Source organism: Thunnus thynnus, chromosome 22 (genome assembly GCF_963924715.1).
Source record: "Thunnus thynnus chromosome 22, fThuThy2.1, whole genome shotgun sequence".
In the NCBI taxonomy this organism is placed as follows: domain Eukaryota; kingdom Metazoa; phylum Chordata; class Actinopteri; order Scombriformes; family Scombridae; genus Thunnus; species Thunnus thynnus.
The window spans coordinates 5,836,013-5,852,121 of NC_089538.1; the positions used below are offsets into that span (position 1 = coordinate 5,836,013).

Sequence of the window (16,109 nt, forward strand, 5' to 3'; positions counted from 1 at the left end):
AGATATTTTATCAGTTTTGACACCTTAGGCTTGAACAAAGTTCATATTTCACAGTTGGATTTTCCTGAAAAACAGTGTCATGAGTTTATGGTTTCAAGTCTTCTTCAATACATCATGATGTTCATTTTGCAAATTATGATCCTATTTCATTTAACTTTGATGATAAAGCAGGGTATGTTTTAGGGCGTGGCTACGTTGTAATTGACAAGTTGCTGCCACGGCGACGACATTGGTTAGGTAACGTAACCATGGCGTAACCCCAGATTCACAGAGTATAGGCGTAGCTGCTGTTATTTCAGTGTATTTTCAGATGGTGACGGTCAATCGCCAAACTCGAGGCTTCAAAATGCGAGTCCACGAACCAATGGGTGATGTCATGTTGATTACGTTGATTATTTTTATACAGTCTATAGTTGGGACTCTGTGAAGACGTTTATTTGTGCTTAAGAATGTAACTGCTGTGAAACAAGCAGAAAATAACCCTTGCCCGACCATTACTTCTCTCTCTGTTTCTGTGTGATTACAAACATTAACAAACAACTGACAAATCCTACATACCATACCTTTAAAATAATCCATTATTGAAAGCAGGATTTCTCAGATTTCCTTTTCTGAGAGCTTACTTTTCAAAACAACATGATTTTCTTTTAAATTCTGTCATTGTACTTTGTCTTTTATAAGACACTGTTACAGAATGTCTGAGACTTCCACCATCGTTTCATTCAGCATGTGCCAGTCTCAGAACATGCAAACTAAATGACATGACGTGGATTGCAACATCTTGAAGCTTTTCAGACCAGACATGGGGACATGTTCGGTCCAAACTGAAATATCACAACATAAAACAACCATGGGGCAGATTGCTATGAAATTTTTTACAGACACTCATCATCCTCAGATGAACCTGGCTGACTTTGAGGTTGACCTATTCGTTTTTGGTCAAATGTCTTGACAGTTATTTGATGGCTTTCCGTGGAATCTGGTACAGACGTTCATGCTGCTGGAAGGATGAAACCTGATGACTTCGGGGAGCCACTGACTTTTCCTCTGACGTCACCCTGAGGATTTGTCTCGACAACTATCGGATGGATTGCCACGAAGATTTGTACAGATGTTTTCCCTCAAGATGAACTGTAATTTCATCGGCGACGTCTCAACTTTTTATCTACCGCCATTATCTTATCAAAGTTTTAACAGTTTTTAACAGTGTTTGTTAACAATTGAGGTATAAGAGGGGGGGAAAAAAAGCTGTTTTAGGCTTTGGCAATATGTGTTAATGGAACCAATCTGCTGTTGATTTGGGTGTTTTCGTGGGATGTGTGGAAAAAAAAAAAAAAAAAAAAAAAATTCCAGACTTCCTTTGATTCCTTTGAGGTTTTAACAAACAATGGATTGCATGTCCTGAGTTTCTCTGTACCCATCTGATTGCATTTCTGTCTCATACTTGGTTTTCTCTCTGGTACCTAACAGATTGTTTTGCATTGTGCAACAGCCAGAGAATTGTATACTGTCTGTGCACAAGTCAGTCTCTCGCAATCTCACTGTAATGGAACAAAACATGCCACAACAGTCTCCCCTGCTGAGCTCCTCTGCTTCATTACAGGAAGTGGGTGGTCCCCTCCCTTTGGGAACTGCATGTATTCTCCCGCTGCTCTGACGAGGAGTCATGTTGGAGCTTGTTTCTACTCCCTAATGCAACGTGTAAATAGGAAATCTAAAAATACATGAGTTTACGAGTATCAGAACAACATATGGGAATATGGGAGCAAGCCAACGGCGATAGCAATAAACACAGGAGTAAAGAAATAGTGTGTAATTGTTGCTGATGTTATTACTAGCAGACACGGAGAATAACCTTGTGAATGACATGTTGGTTGGCCAGGAACCAATATACAACACCGGGGTTTGACCTCTACTGGTGGAAAATGTACGAAGAACACAGCATCGCATTCTCATCAGTCACTGTCTGAGTCATTTCAGTATTGCAGCAGTACTTCGGGCTGTGTGTGTGCGTGTTTGAGTGAGCAAACATACCTTGTTAATAAAAGCCCTGAGGGCGGCGAACACGTGTCTGAGAGCAGCTTCTGATTGGCTGACTTTAAGGAACGTTAGGTAAACATCAAACACCTTCTTCATCAGGGGGTTGTGACCGTCGCTGTCCAGCAGTTGGTTCTGACACACACACATACACACACACACACACACACACGCATTAACAGACAAGTTTGACCAAATCTAGCTTCCTCAATAGGTGCTACAGTTCACATCCACACACTTCTGAGTAATTGTTTGAACTTGTGTTAATATAAGTGGGGGTTTTTTATACGTCAGAGAGCATTGTGTCTGTGTCTGTGTGTGTGTGTTTGTGTGTCTGTGTGTGTGTGTATATACTGACCTTAAAACACTGTGTGAAAAGAGAGAGGACATCCAGGACACTCAGGCAGACTTCGGTGGAGATGTTGCCCTCTAGCAGAGCCTGATGATGGATTTCTGCTTCTGATGGCCCCGTCCCTACAAAACACACACACACACACAAACAAACACACACAAAGAATACCAGGACACGGTGTGAATTACTCACATTACAATGAAGAGCGATAATTACTCATTTCTGTGTGTGAAAGGTCGCGTCAAAGAATCAGCACTGTTCCCGCTCATGTCTGGCCTGCTTTGGTGTGTTTCAATTCAAACAGTTCATGAGGGGAATTATGCAGTGTTTACGAGATGTGATTGCACAGATATCAGTAAAATAACTCTTACTTTGTAGAGGGAACAAAATGTAACTGGGGAACATCTTGCAGAGTTCAACTTTGTTTCGGTGTTTTCTATCGTTAGCATGTAGCCTGTTAGTTAAATCAACGATATGTTCAGCAACATTTAAATGAGTGTGCTTTTAAGCACACTCATTTAAATGTGCAGAGATGAAGATTATAGCTTTACAGTGACTTTACTCCTGTGTTTACCTGCAGAGATCTAGAGTCTGGGCATTGACACAGCTTTGCATGCATATTTATGGTCACGGTGCTGCTGCAAATTGAAGACTCTTCATAGTCATTATACAGTTTTATACATTACCAGATATCCATTACATCAAGCTCACAATGTGGACAGTGACATAAAATACATGGACTAGGAAAGCCTGAGGCAGCCACTCCATTGTTTGCCTCCAGAAATGGTATCCTTGGCTTGTTTCAACTCAGGTACCAACTTGGTGCTGTTCTTCAGTGTAGATTTATGTGCTCTAGGTATTACAACAGCTCGCTGAGTGTCTGTAACAACATTTGTGTTTGATTTTCTCCAGGCGCTCTGTTAGACATGGTTTGGCTATGTCAGATTAATTTACGATTAACATCTCTTGTGGCCGTTTCCTTACTTTAACTCTCCGAATCCAAGTGTCAAGTTCAAACCTTGTGTTTAAACAAGGTTTTCTTCTGGGATTCAATACAGAATTCGTTTGGCTAGAGTATTAGACTTGTTAACTTGTGGAGGAAGTGGACTGGAAACCGGTGCTCTGCTATAAAGCTGCTGTTTCTAATTGTCTTTTGACTGTACTTTTAGTGCATCTCTATATTATTTAAGTTAATACAAAGGGCAGGTTAGTATGGTCACTGGGTATAGCATTTATTGTTGGGTCTTATTTCATTAAGGTAAGGCTTTATTTTACTTTACTTAAGTCCATTCCTTCTTAATATTTTGAAAAAATAATATAGAGAAAACAGAGGCGATGTTCTGAGCAAATGCACATAGTTGGGTATAAGCTCATTTAATTTTTTTCTAAAGAACCAGGCAATTATACTGTAGTTGCATAGTTGTGTAGAGTTAATAAGCTGCTTCTCATTTTCAGAAAAAGTTCCAAGAGAACGATTATAATCTTAAAGACTAAAAAAACTGACAAAGATCCATTTAAACCCATATAAATATCAATTTTCTACTGAAGCGATTTAGTCGGAGGCGTTTCAGCTAAATCTGTCCCCACTTCCCTATGTTTACTTCCAAATTATAGCCCTTTCCTCTCTAGGAAATTACTGTATCTTATCAGTGCCTTTCTTTGAAAGTATCAGGGAAATAAGCCTGTGAAGTGTTATCCTGGTTTTGCATATGAACTGTGTGTGGTTACCTATATTGAGAGTGAGCGAGGCTTCCATGGTGCTGAACTGGTGTATCTTAGTCTGCATGAGGCTGGCTCGGTTGCAGCGCATAGGCGGCATCGTCTGAGACTTCCTGTCTGATGAGAACAACTTCGACATACACCCCTCCTGGCTCCTATATAAATAATACATTCACAAGTAGAAATAGAGTTCATGTGTTTGTTTGATGGACAGGAGGGGAGAGAGAAAGTAACAGAGGCAGAATAAGACCCTGTATCACCTTTTGAGAACATCATTACTTGAATGAAGATTGCAAAAGAGAACAATAACACAGAACAAATGCTCATCATTCATGAGACATAAAGAGACAAGGCAGATCATTACAGACAAACATACAATATTTTCCTTCAGAGACAACGGATGATAATAATTCACCAAACCACACTGAACGTTCTATGAAAATCTACCAAGGCAACTTGGAATCAAGTTCCTGCTAAACTGAACTATGCTTAGCTAGGTTTCAAATTTCAGATGTGTGTCACAGATAAGCCACGTATCACAGGTAAGACAGCGCTGTTGGTTTTCCAGTCTTACCGGCCGATGCTCCTCTTTCCAATGTAACGGAACTGAACCAGGCAGATCCTGTGGAGGGATAGAATGTAAAAGAAAACATTAGAAGGGAAATTGTGCATGGATGCGCTGCTCAATTTAGTTTGAGTCAGCCCTGATTTGGTTAGTGAGCAACGCAGTAATACTGCAGTGTCTAAAAAATACCATCTGTCAGTAAACAAACAAAGACTGTTTTTGTGGCTGTGTCTTTTCATTATTAGAAAATTATAATCATCACTCACAGTCAAAAACATAAAATGGAAATAAACGATTTTCTTATGAAAATTTGTCGCCCATTTTATATGTTCTGCATCACATAGTGCCAGTTACATCAAACAAGACTGACTCAACATGTTGACAGAGACTTGCGCAACGTCTTGTGCTTATCAAACAACTTCCTACAGAAGACTGTTGGCAGGGAAAGAGTGCACCGTCACCACTGGAGCAAGACTAGACTGACAGATCCTTTTTGCTGCATCACAACAGATGCAGCAAAAAGCAACAGATTACTTTGTATATTACTTACTCAAGCAAACTGAGGAAGTTCATGATATCCTGAGGACTGATCTTGTTCCAGTATGCCATCAGAGTGTCTGTGGACAAAGAGAAAGACAAATTCTTTGAAGCATTTTTTAGCAACATTTATCAGCGTTGTTAAAGTGACTTTGAGTAGATAGTTCCTGTTGATTTTAAAAGTCGACCAAACATCCTGGTAGGAGGTATGTGACGCACGATCCATAACGAGCACACTGGCCCCTGCTGCTCCTCAACCCTCACGTGGCCCCAGACCACTAGTTTAAGATCCTGTTCATTCATTTGTTGCAACTGTATTTTCATTTGTTTTTTGAAAAGGTTTATTTTTTTTTAATTACAGCTTTAAAATCTTTAAAATCCTTTTGTTCAGTCATGGAGTATGATCACTGTACTCTCAAAAATGTTAAAGAATATTTGTTAAATATTGTTCAAAAATTAAATCATAATTTTTAATCATTTAAAGAATCATTAACAGTTATCAGGACTTGATCAGCTCTCCAAGATGTTGATCCTGCTGCTGGCAGCAGCTAGAAGCTGTGCAGATTTATTTCCTTCTTTAGTTTAATCATTGTTTTCACCTCATTTATTTCCTCATGTGTTCCTCATGTCATCATGTATTGATGCAGCAGGAAAGTCGATCTGTGTTTGATCCGTTGTTGACATTCATTTGACAAACACCCTCAACCTGACGGGTCTGTTTAAATACCTACACGTTTTGCCAGCATTTGGTCAAATAATTAGACAATTTCATTCGTCATTACTGCGATTAGTTAATTCTAATAAATATTATGACTGTATAATATGTATGACATATTATGACATGTATTTTATAAAATATGTTAATGTACACAATAATAATCTTTCACATTGTAATCCTTTTATTTGTAATCTTTTGCATGTTTGTGCGACTGTGTGTGTAACAAGCAGAGTGTACATGCGTTTTGCACCCGTCTATGTAGGCCAATAATGTGCCCTTAAACGCACAATATGTAATTTCATCTGCTAGGGGTCTCTCAATCAAGACAATAACAAAAGATGGAGTGTGATGATGGTGTGAAGTAGTGTGGGATCATGGGAGATGTTGTCTTGTTAAACAACCAGCTTCTTCAGGTTTGGATTACTCCAGTGTTTGTCGTTAAGGATGTTTTTACTGGGAGCTGAATTATCTGCAGGATTAAAACCGTAAAAATACAGAATAAAGCTGTTTCAGGTTAAAAAAAAAATATATATATATATATTTCTCCGACGATTTGGCGAGCACAGGACCTCCGATGTCTGATGACTAAAATCCTTCATCCAGTTAAAAGATATAGTTAAAAATGACCAAGACCTAAAAAGTTTATCATAAAAATGTGGCTTAAAACTGAACAAAAGTCAATATATTACAGTGTCTGTCAAACAAACACAACGCCGACATATTATCTTGTATGCATATACTGTACTCTTTGGTAGACGCCATTGTGGCAAACAGCCACAATGCCGATTTATTATCTTGTAGGTGTATATTTTATGGTAGATGCAATTGTAGCGGACAAACACAACACCAACGCATGCATCTTGTGCACGTATACTCTAGAGGGGTATGATGCCATTGACAGGTGACCAAATGAAACGGACTGTTACCTTAAAACATTAAAATTACAGATTTCTCTGAGTTTGAAAATTGTTGGAAACATTTGGGATAATGTAAGTACACAACTCAACAAAATATATAACACAGGTCTAGTTGTTTTTAGACATTATAATGTGGAATAGTTAAGATATTATAGCTTTAAAATTACAGTGAGACACGGCGCCATTGACTTCAGACCAGGTTTTTGTTGGTCAATCGCGCAATCACTTTCCACTGCCTAAAGATAGCAATGCGCCAACAATGTGCCTGACCACACCTCATTTTAAGACCAACACACGCATGGACGCTCAGATGGGTGCTGGATGGGAAAATGATAACTGCGTCAGTCTTAAAATAGCAAAGACAATTGCGTTGCGCTTGGCGCCACTTTGTGCTGGGTGTATGATAGGGCCCCAAGGGATAGTTATGTCATATCCTGTGCATGGTGAATGAAGGTCTGTCTGTACAGTAGGGGTATAGGTCATCACTGACCCTCTGACAAGGTCTTGACGATGTGCAGGAAGGAAAGAAGGAGACCCTTGATCTCATAATGTCCCAGTCTGCCAATGGGAGGCATCGTGCTACTGCTCATGGTGGAGCCACGTCTCTGCAGCTGGAACAAAGCACAACACATAAACAAAGCACATTCAGTGCTCAAATAAAGTTGATACAGCCAGACTATTCATTTTCTGCCTTTGGTAAGATCAAAAAGGTACAAATTTTTACAAAAAACATCACTCTTCACGAGAAAACTGCACCACATGACTAACCGATGAAAACCATATGAGCAGTCTTCAGTTTTTTTTCTTATTGTCAATTCTATTGATGGTTTTGTCGAAGACCAAAACCAACAATGTGATAGACTGTCTCTTAATTTGATCCTACTGAAGAGGTACATTTTTTAAAATCTGGTCACACATACTGAGTGTCATCTTTAAAGAAAGACACAGCAATGCACTTTAAAAAAAATATAAGTCTCTGCAATTCCTAAAACAGCTGGGCACTTCAGTTTTCTAGCAAACTTCATGCAAACAGCAGTGAATAGTGCATTTGTTGAGGACTATTTTCAGCTGCAGATGAATACATGTTTGGTGCTCTGTTGGTAAATGGACTGCATAGTACTTCTCTAGCGAGAGAAAAAGTCCATGAAAAGGTGTAAAGTCTGTGAGAAGAGCTTCTTTTAATTTTTCTGTCCACATATGATCCACACAAAACTTCAAGAAAAAAAAAAAAAAAAAAGCTCTTCCAGTGCAATAAATATTTTTGTCAAAATGACCATAAATTGTTTACATCATGGAACTATCTGAGTTTTGCAAGCAAACAAGTGCGTGAGTTTATGTAATGACTAAAGTTTAGGAAGCTTGAACAAGAAGTGACCTAATATTGCATCAATGAAGCAACTTTAACTGTTTCACCAGCAACCATGAACCTGAGACGGTGTGCTGCAAGTATTTATACAGATTAAATGAATCCACTCCAGTCTGTCTATACCCAACATCTGGATGCATGACCAGACAGAACATGCACACTCAGCATCTAGCATCAAACTAGGGAGGAAGCCTGTGTTTACACGAAGCCTGCATGTTTTCCAGTATAAACCTATTAATATTTTTTAATTTCAACATTTAACATGTGGTGTCTCTAAGTATAGGGCAGGGGCCATATCAAAATAATTAAAATATTAAACAATGGGAATCTTTCTCTCTACTGTGGCTCCTTCACATTTAATGTCTCACATCTGAACAGCAGGAACATGAAGGATTGTCTCAAAATTATTTCCATGACAGTTTGTTGTCAGAAATACAGACTTCAGATTTGGATTCAAAACCGTGTATACCTGGCATGTGCCTTAGCTCACTGATTATTAACACAAGTGTGCAAATCTCATACAAAATGATCGACACAACAGATCAGTGTAAGTGGATTTTTCAGTCTTTAATCTGAAGCGAAGCGAGTGTATGTCAGGTCGTGCTGGGCTGTGATGTGAAATGCTCTCACCTCAATGCTGTCTGGTGTTCCCGGATCCATAAACAGAGAGCTTCTGGAGTCCTCTCTCCTCACAACATGCCCATTCTGAGCTGGCAGACCTGAAGCCAACACAGTACAGTATTGTTGAAATAAAATAGCACTGAGACTCCCTTCAGTACTGTATTAGGCTGGGTGGCACTTCCAATTGATATATGATTGATAATTGGCTGATAAACAAATATTTACAGATCATTTGTTAAAAAGGGAACGCCACTGATTCTACACAGCACGATCATTTCCTGTTCACAGGGAATGCGACTGAGCCTGTGAAATCAGATCTAACTTCTGTGGTTAAGGATGAGCTTTGTGAAGTCTGAAAACGAAACCCTAGTTATGTCTCAGAGGAAAAGAAGCCACAGAGTTGCATTATAAGAAGTGTGTGTAGGATTAATACTAGTGACTCTTTAGTCCATCTTGGCATCTGCTGTTGATTTTGACCATTGTTTATTTTAAATCCGTCTCTTGTGATGCCCACCCCCTGACTTTATGGAAGTGCCAGACTAAATAGATTTTTACAAACAAACAATTATTTATGGGTACAATGTGCAGCTGGTTGCCTCAAAAGGATTCAGTTATTCTATTCCATCTTTACTATGTTTTTAATTAGTGTTTTTTACTGCATTTTGCCACTTATTGCTGTGATGTCCTTGTCCTCCCTTGATTTCTGCTTTCACCTTGACATCAGCTCATGTCAACAGCATATGGCATTCAAAACTAAAATGCCTAAATCATCACACAAAAGGTCAGCCTCGGGCAAGTGACAAATAAAGAACAAAAAAAAAAAACAAGGCACAGCACGCTCTGCGTAGCACACAACTGCTGCTAATGGAGAAAGCGCTGCTAATGGATCAAGTTGTGTGTACATAAATATTACTGTGTAGCCGTGGTGGTGAGGGCGTCTGTAATGGCCGATCTGTAAACAGGAAGACCAGACCAGATGCTGTATGTGCTGTGCAGTATCTGCAGTTCGGAACTCACCGTGGTCTTTCTCTATTGCAGTGCTGATTCTCCTGCTGTCTGTGGAGCTGGTTGATATCAGGTCATCTCTGGAGCCCTTGACAAACACAAGATGAAAGCTGTTCATGTAAACTGTTACATACTGAATGCTTACATCAGGCTTTAGTCATGGAAAACGGGAGTAATGTTCAAACTGAACAATACACAGTATCAGAAGTCCAAACCTCATTGAATGACAGTCTATCATCAAGGTACAGACTATACAGTTGGACCACACGGTAGATTTCATCTGAAGTATATTAAAACCGGAAGATCAAAGTGAAAACAAATCTCATCATATGCTCTTGTTAAAATTTCCTTTTAATTACATCCAGAAAAGTATGTGACAAGCCCCAGCTGGGACCAAGATTTCTCTGTACCAGAAATAAAGTTCCACTGAATGAAACTTCCCTTTGAACCCCACTGAAGATTCCTCTGTGATTGAATTAATGTTCCTGTGTCAACACACTGTACCAATTGATCAGCCAATCTGGGCTTGAAACGTTCTTTTCTGGATTTAAGACATTTTAATAGGAGCAGATATCAATGTAACAAGTCTGCATTAGACAATAGTAACAAAGAACTAAGTAACCCCACAGTGGAAGTCCAGGGTTGCGAGGAGACTCACATTCAGGCCTAGTCCAGGGCTGTAGGTGTGCGGTGGGGCGGACAGCTGCTTCAAGTTCTGGTAGAGCAGCTCAAACAGTGGCAGGTAGAGCAAACAGATCCTGGCCTGCTGGTTCTGAAATATTAAATATGACTAGATGAGCTTTTTTTAATAATAAATGCAATGATGACACTGGCAAAACTATGCATGAATGCTGATGAGTGACGATGATATGAAGTTATTGAGGCAGACAAAAGACGTTCGACAAAAGATCAGCAGTGTTATGAGACTGCAGGCTGATGTTAAATACAGTTATTGTCTGCCCTTAAAAACACACTACTCAAAAGCCATCTGTCCAGAGCTGCTATCGATGGTGCCTGCATACAAAGGCTTGTTTGCATAACAGACATTAGTGTCACACAGGTGAACACACAGTTAAACTGCAGTTTATCGTATGTACAGAGGGTGAACTTTGTCAAACTTGTCACATCAAACATTAACTTCTTGCGTGCAAACACTGACTTCTGATTCAAAAAGCCTGCATTGTATTGAGTGGAGACAATGTTTATGGTTGTCACACTTCAATGGCTTCAACATATCCTGGGAGCGTTATTTTATTTATTTATTTTTTTTTTAGAAATGAATGCAGCTGAACTTATGGCACTGACGCAAAATTATTTATGCATAATTTACATAAGCATGAAATGACAGGTGAAAAAATAGACTGTTTTTTTGAACAGTTGGAACAATGGGAGGCCGATGAAGAGGAGCATAACCTAAATTTTAAAAAGAAAAAATAAGACATAGTCTTGCATAATTACTGAGAAAAGTTGACTTCAAAATTTTTGAGTTGATGAGTTTCTAATAATAGATGAAAACTCTTATTAGAATTTGACGAGACGATAAATGTCAAGTCACTGCATTTGTCATGTCTTATTTATGAGCACTAATGCACGTAAGTATGATAATCTGAGCAATTAGTCTTTGTTCTTCCCCCTCTGTGGTTTTCAACCTCTTCCCATGTCTCATTCTCTTGTCTCTGAGCTCTCATCTTCCTTCAGTCAGTGACAGCTGCCGCCAGCTCCACTCTCTCTCTCACCTTGAATGCTGTGTAGCGGTCATCCATGGCGTGTTTAATGAGGAGGTTCTTAAGAACGCTCACGGCCAGCTGTCTGATCTCAGGCCCTTGTTGCAAGGCCTCAGCCACTTCTCTCAGCAGCAGACCCACTAGGAAGTGGTTTCGGCAGTATTCTTCTGTCAGGCTGAACTCCAGACTCTGCTCTGTGGTTGGGCCAGACGGGAAGTGTCAGTACTTCAGCAAGGACTACGATATTGTGACACTCTGATAGACTGAAATATTGACTTCAGAAATGTCCCAATATTAAAATCTTATAACTGTTGTGCTTCCTGTTAAAGCCATAACCAGCTGGTACATTAAGTTAGAAAGCAACTAGAACTGCAACAATTAGTCGATTCATTGATTAGTTGATTGACAGAAAATTATTTAGCGGCTATTGTGATAATCGATTAATCATTTTAGTCATTTTCAAGCAACCAAACATTTTCTGCTTCCAGCTTCTCGAGTGTGATAATTTGCTGTTTTTCTTTGTCATATATGACAGTGAATTGAATATCTTGATGTTTTGAACTGTTAGTCAGAAAAAACAAGCAAACTGAAGACATGACTGTGGACCGTGAGAAACTGTGAATGACATTTGTCACTATTTTTTAACATTTGATAGACTAAATGATTGATCGAGAATATAATCCGCAGATTAATCAATAAGGAAAACAATCGTTAGTTGCAGCCCTATCGATATATAGTTCCACATAAAGTATGAATTTTACTTGCAGTATAATAAGTATTATAAGAAATTCAATCATACAAAATGCAACAATGAAAACCAGTCTCAACAAGACACGCAATATAGTCATTCACTGTTCAATGTTTCCACACCCCACACACACACTCACACACAAAAAAAGAGGATTTCAGCTTCATACTCATTACCCACATGAGGAAATGTGTAATGATGGAAATTTTCATTCTGTATATATTTAGAGAGCAATGAAACAGGAATCAGAGAGGTGCGGCTAGAAATGAGAAGTTGTCTATTTCAACAGAGGCAATGACGTACATTTTTACACCAAGGCTTTGTTAATGTTATTACTGCACTGAGGAACCATCTGCAGTTATCTTCTCTAATGACGGAGACAGACAGGAAGACCGAGAGAGAGAGAGAGAGAAAAACAGAGAGGCAGAGATAACAGACACAAACTGCAGGAGAGAGAAACCGCAGCTTCATGAAAGATGTCTCAACCTGATGTTCACAACTTTCGACTCGATTCCGCATTAAGAGAAGAGGGTCAGTTGATTCCCACAACAGCCAAGCACCCCTCTTCCACCACACACAGGCTAAAGGCCCCCCCCTGCCCCAGCGGACGAGTGACAGCGTTACCCTAGCGTTAGCGTTGTGCTTGTGTGAGTGCGAGTGAATGGGTGCCCTGTGAGGGGAAAAAAAAGGGGAGCTGACAGGACGGCGGGTTAGTGCAGGTCAGAGCAAAGAGGTGCAGGTGTTTGCTTACGACAGCGAACGCAGTGGCGTTGACGAACAGTATGGTGCGGTGAGAGTCACCTACCTACTGGGCCAAAAAGCTCCGTCGCATACGGAATAAAATCTGACCACAAGCAAAAAACACAAAAAACAGAGAGGAAGGGGAGTAAAAATAAAGAAATCGGAGGGGGTAAAACTGTAAACAATCCATGCAGCATTTCCACAGCATACAGTTGGTTGCTTCTCACTTGTGGTTGTATAAAACATGTATCAACAACTATGGATAAGCAGGTAGAGGTCAGAGTAGGTGGGATTTGCCACCTGTTTAATTAAAAGTTGTGTATGCGTTGGTCAAACCAATCAGGCAGGTTAATAGAGGGGATCAGTGTGTTGGATGCGGGTCAGAAAGGGGTCGGTGAGGAGTTTGGAGGGGGGGGTGGGTCGGGGTCATGTGAAGCTAGTCAGTGGCTACATGTGTAGTAGGGAGAATAATGCATTCAATGGTAAAAGCGGGAAATGATAGCCGACTCTCACCTTGTACCCTCTGCAGCTTGGTGCGCCCGAACGCCATGGGCAGGTTAAGAGGGATGAAGTGTTCGTGGTTAGACACTGTCATCAGGAAATCAAACTTCATTTCAGTCAGCACCTGTGGCGGCAAACATACATGCGTGAGTGTGTGTGTGCTCTGCACGCTCTGCACGGGCGCATGCAAATTTCTGTCAACCACCTCGGTGCATGAACATAATTCTCCTCATTGTTCACATATAATCCTCGTTGCTGCTGTTTCTGAAACAAAGCCTGACGGGCTGCTGTGTTGGTTCGATTTGTTAGTCAAATGTGCTGCTGATACAGAAATAGAGATAGAGCGTGAGAAACAGCACGATGTGGCCGGATTAGATACATGACTCTGCACTTCAGGTAACATAACAGGTAATGCAGCTGTAGCTCAGTGCTGTTGTCAGTTTGCCAGCAAAAAAATGTGATCGTCTTAGTCTTCCTTTTCTCTTGTCAGGTGACGTTGGATCTATATAGACATTCCCTAAATTGCACCTGCAGTACTTTCTTACTGAGTGTGTTGGCCCACTGTGTCAGGCCATGTACCTTGGGATCTTTGAGACTGAAATGACGCATGTAGTGATTGACCAGACCGAAGGCAAAGCTCCTGTTCATGAAGGTCAGGCACCTCTGAGGAAAGAAGAAGAATGGTTATGACATGTGCTGCTGAGGCACGGTGTATGTATGGTGACAAAAACAAATAAATCACAATAGAGCTATTGTGCTATGAAGGAAAAGCAGATGTGTCACGGGCCCCAGCGAAGTATTTTTGGGCACTTAGAAACCATAAAAATTTTTGCAATGAGCCACGAGAACAATGTGTGAATAACAAAATAAATCAGTCAGGACATTTCACAGAAAAATCATCTTTCATATTTTGAGCAGAGCACAAGTATAAAGGAAATGGAGCAGTTTTGACAACGACTTTTTTTAATGCTTTGGTGTCAATCAAGCAGTGACAAGGAAACACTTCAGGCAGATTGTGAAAGTGCCCGCTAAACAGACTTTTGTAAGCTAAACATTCCCTCCATGTGAAAAGACTCTGCTTTGAATGATAATTTGAGTCTAATATTGTTTTTCGACAATAAAGCTAATTTACCTCGTTAGAAATTCTGAATATTATCTATGAATATGCAAATCATTTTAATTTCTAAAGTTTATCTCAGTGTTTGTGCTTCTGCTGTCAGACGTCAAATGTTTCGTGTACGTTTGGGGTTCAGACCTTGATGAAATTGGCCAGGCTCAGGTTGATGCAGCGGGCTTCCTCTGCGATTTCCATGTAGCGGATGGTGATGTGCGGCATGATGGACAACACCAGGGACTGGAGCGCCTGGTGGAAACTGTCGGGGAATCGCTGGGCCCGCGGCATCTGAGGAGATGGTCGGGACACAATGATAGATCACTTGACTTGAAGGCGTTAAAAAAAAAAAAAAGGTTAAAATGTAAAGTATTAAATAAACAGAAATATAGAAATATTATAAGGACACATTAGCAGTGTTTACAATTAACTTTAAAGTATATATATTTTCTCATAACATGGATCAAAGTTTTTCTTAACAGCAGCACTGCTGAACTAGCACTGCTGCTTTGGACCCAGATGAAATGCAGACCCATGGCATCAGAATGTGGAATATATACAAAGTTTAATGATTTAGTGCGAGTCACCCGCTCTCTCTTTGAGTGTGTGTGCGATTTGTTTAAATGTCTTGTTTGCTTGTGATATCCATGCCAGACACAGACATTTAGACACACAGACGCAGTGCTCTTAATCTTAATTGCATGATGGAAGCAGAAACCGCTAAATACCAACCTTAATGCGGTTGTCCTCTTGCAGGTACAGGGCCACGGATTTAGCCATGGTTTCAAAAAAGAACCAGGAGTACTACAGAGAGGGATAGAAGATGATTAATGTCAGACTACTACATATTTCATGCAGCCTTCCTGAGAAAACAGCCATTGTGAAGACAGGGAACTATGTAACAGAGATAATTCTTAGTAAATTGAGAAACAGTACAAGCAGCTACATGCTGACATTAGATTTCTCAGTAGAGGACAGGAAACTCTTCTTTGTTTTGAGGATCTGATAAGTCGTTTTATAGGCATGTATGCCACCTGCTGTTGAATGTCAGTGCTACAACTGGACTGACTGGGTGATGGTAAGTCATGTGGATGCGCACCTTGAGCAGTTTATTGCTGGTGTTGAAATCAGCAGTTTGCTTGAGGACGGCTGTGACTGCGGTGGCCAACACCTCGTGAGTGTTCAACGAGTTTCCTGACGCATGGTTGTTGGTCACAAACACATACTGAGGAGAGAGAGAAAAAAAAATAGATCCATACACACATGATGCACTTTAAACTGAAACTGACAAGTACTAAATTATTTTATAAGTTTTCCCATTCGCAAGTATTGAACAGAAGGTCCAGTGCAGGAGTGTTTGTGTTGGTGTGATACCTTGACGAAAGAGCGCAGGTAGTGTTCCAGTCCTTCCTCGTGACATCTGGACACTATATGTATGATAACACTG

The 16,109-nt window shown here is 40.1% G+C and overlaps 1 protein-coding gene across 4 annotated transcripts in view; it reads right to left on the minus strand.

The window, feature by feature from the left end:
* Positions 1-16,109, minus strand: part of dock11 (dedicator of cytokinesis 11) — a 67,432-nt gene that overhangs the window by 21,959 nt on the left and 29,364 nt on the right. For 3 of the 4 annotated variants that reach the window (XM_067580560.1, XM_067580562.1, XM_067580561.1), the window contains exons 25-41: positions 16,037-16,106; positions 15,762-15,887; positions 15,395-15,466; positions 14,807-14,953; positions 14,131-14,214; positions 13,564-13,675; positions 13,115-13,153; positions 11,574-11,755; positions 10,496-10,609; positions 9,850-9,925; positions 8,842-8,930; positions 7,336-7,456; positions 5,224-5,290; positions 4,683-4,730; positions 4,118-4,263; positions 2,396-2,511; positions 2,035-2,172 (exon numbers count right to left, since the gene is read on the minus strand). In XM_067580560.1, coding sequence (XP_067436661.1) covers positions 2,035-2,172; positions 2,396-2,511; positions 4,118-4,263; positions 4,683-4,730; positions 5,224-5,290; positions 7,336-7,456; positions 8,842-8,930; positions 9,850-9,925; positions 10,496-10,609; positions 11,574-11,755; positions 13,115-13,153; positions 13,564-13,675; positions 14,131-14,214; positions 14,807-14,953; positions 15,395-15,466; positions 15,762-15,887; positions 16,037-16,106 — 1,747 coding nt within the window. The remainder of the gene's footprint in view (positions 1-2,034; positions 2,173-2,395; positions 2,512-4,117; positions 4,264-4,682; positions 4,731-5,223; positions 5,291-7,335; positions 7,457-8,841; positions 8,931-9,849; positions 9,926-10,495; positions 10,610-11,573; positions 11,756-13,114; positions 13,154-13,563; positions 13,676-14,130; positions 14,215-14,806; positions 14,954-15,394; positions 15,467-15,761; positions 15,888-16,036; positions 16,107-16,109) is intronic. The other variant, XM_067580559.1, reaches the window with a different exon arrangement.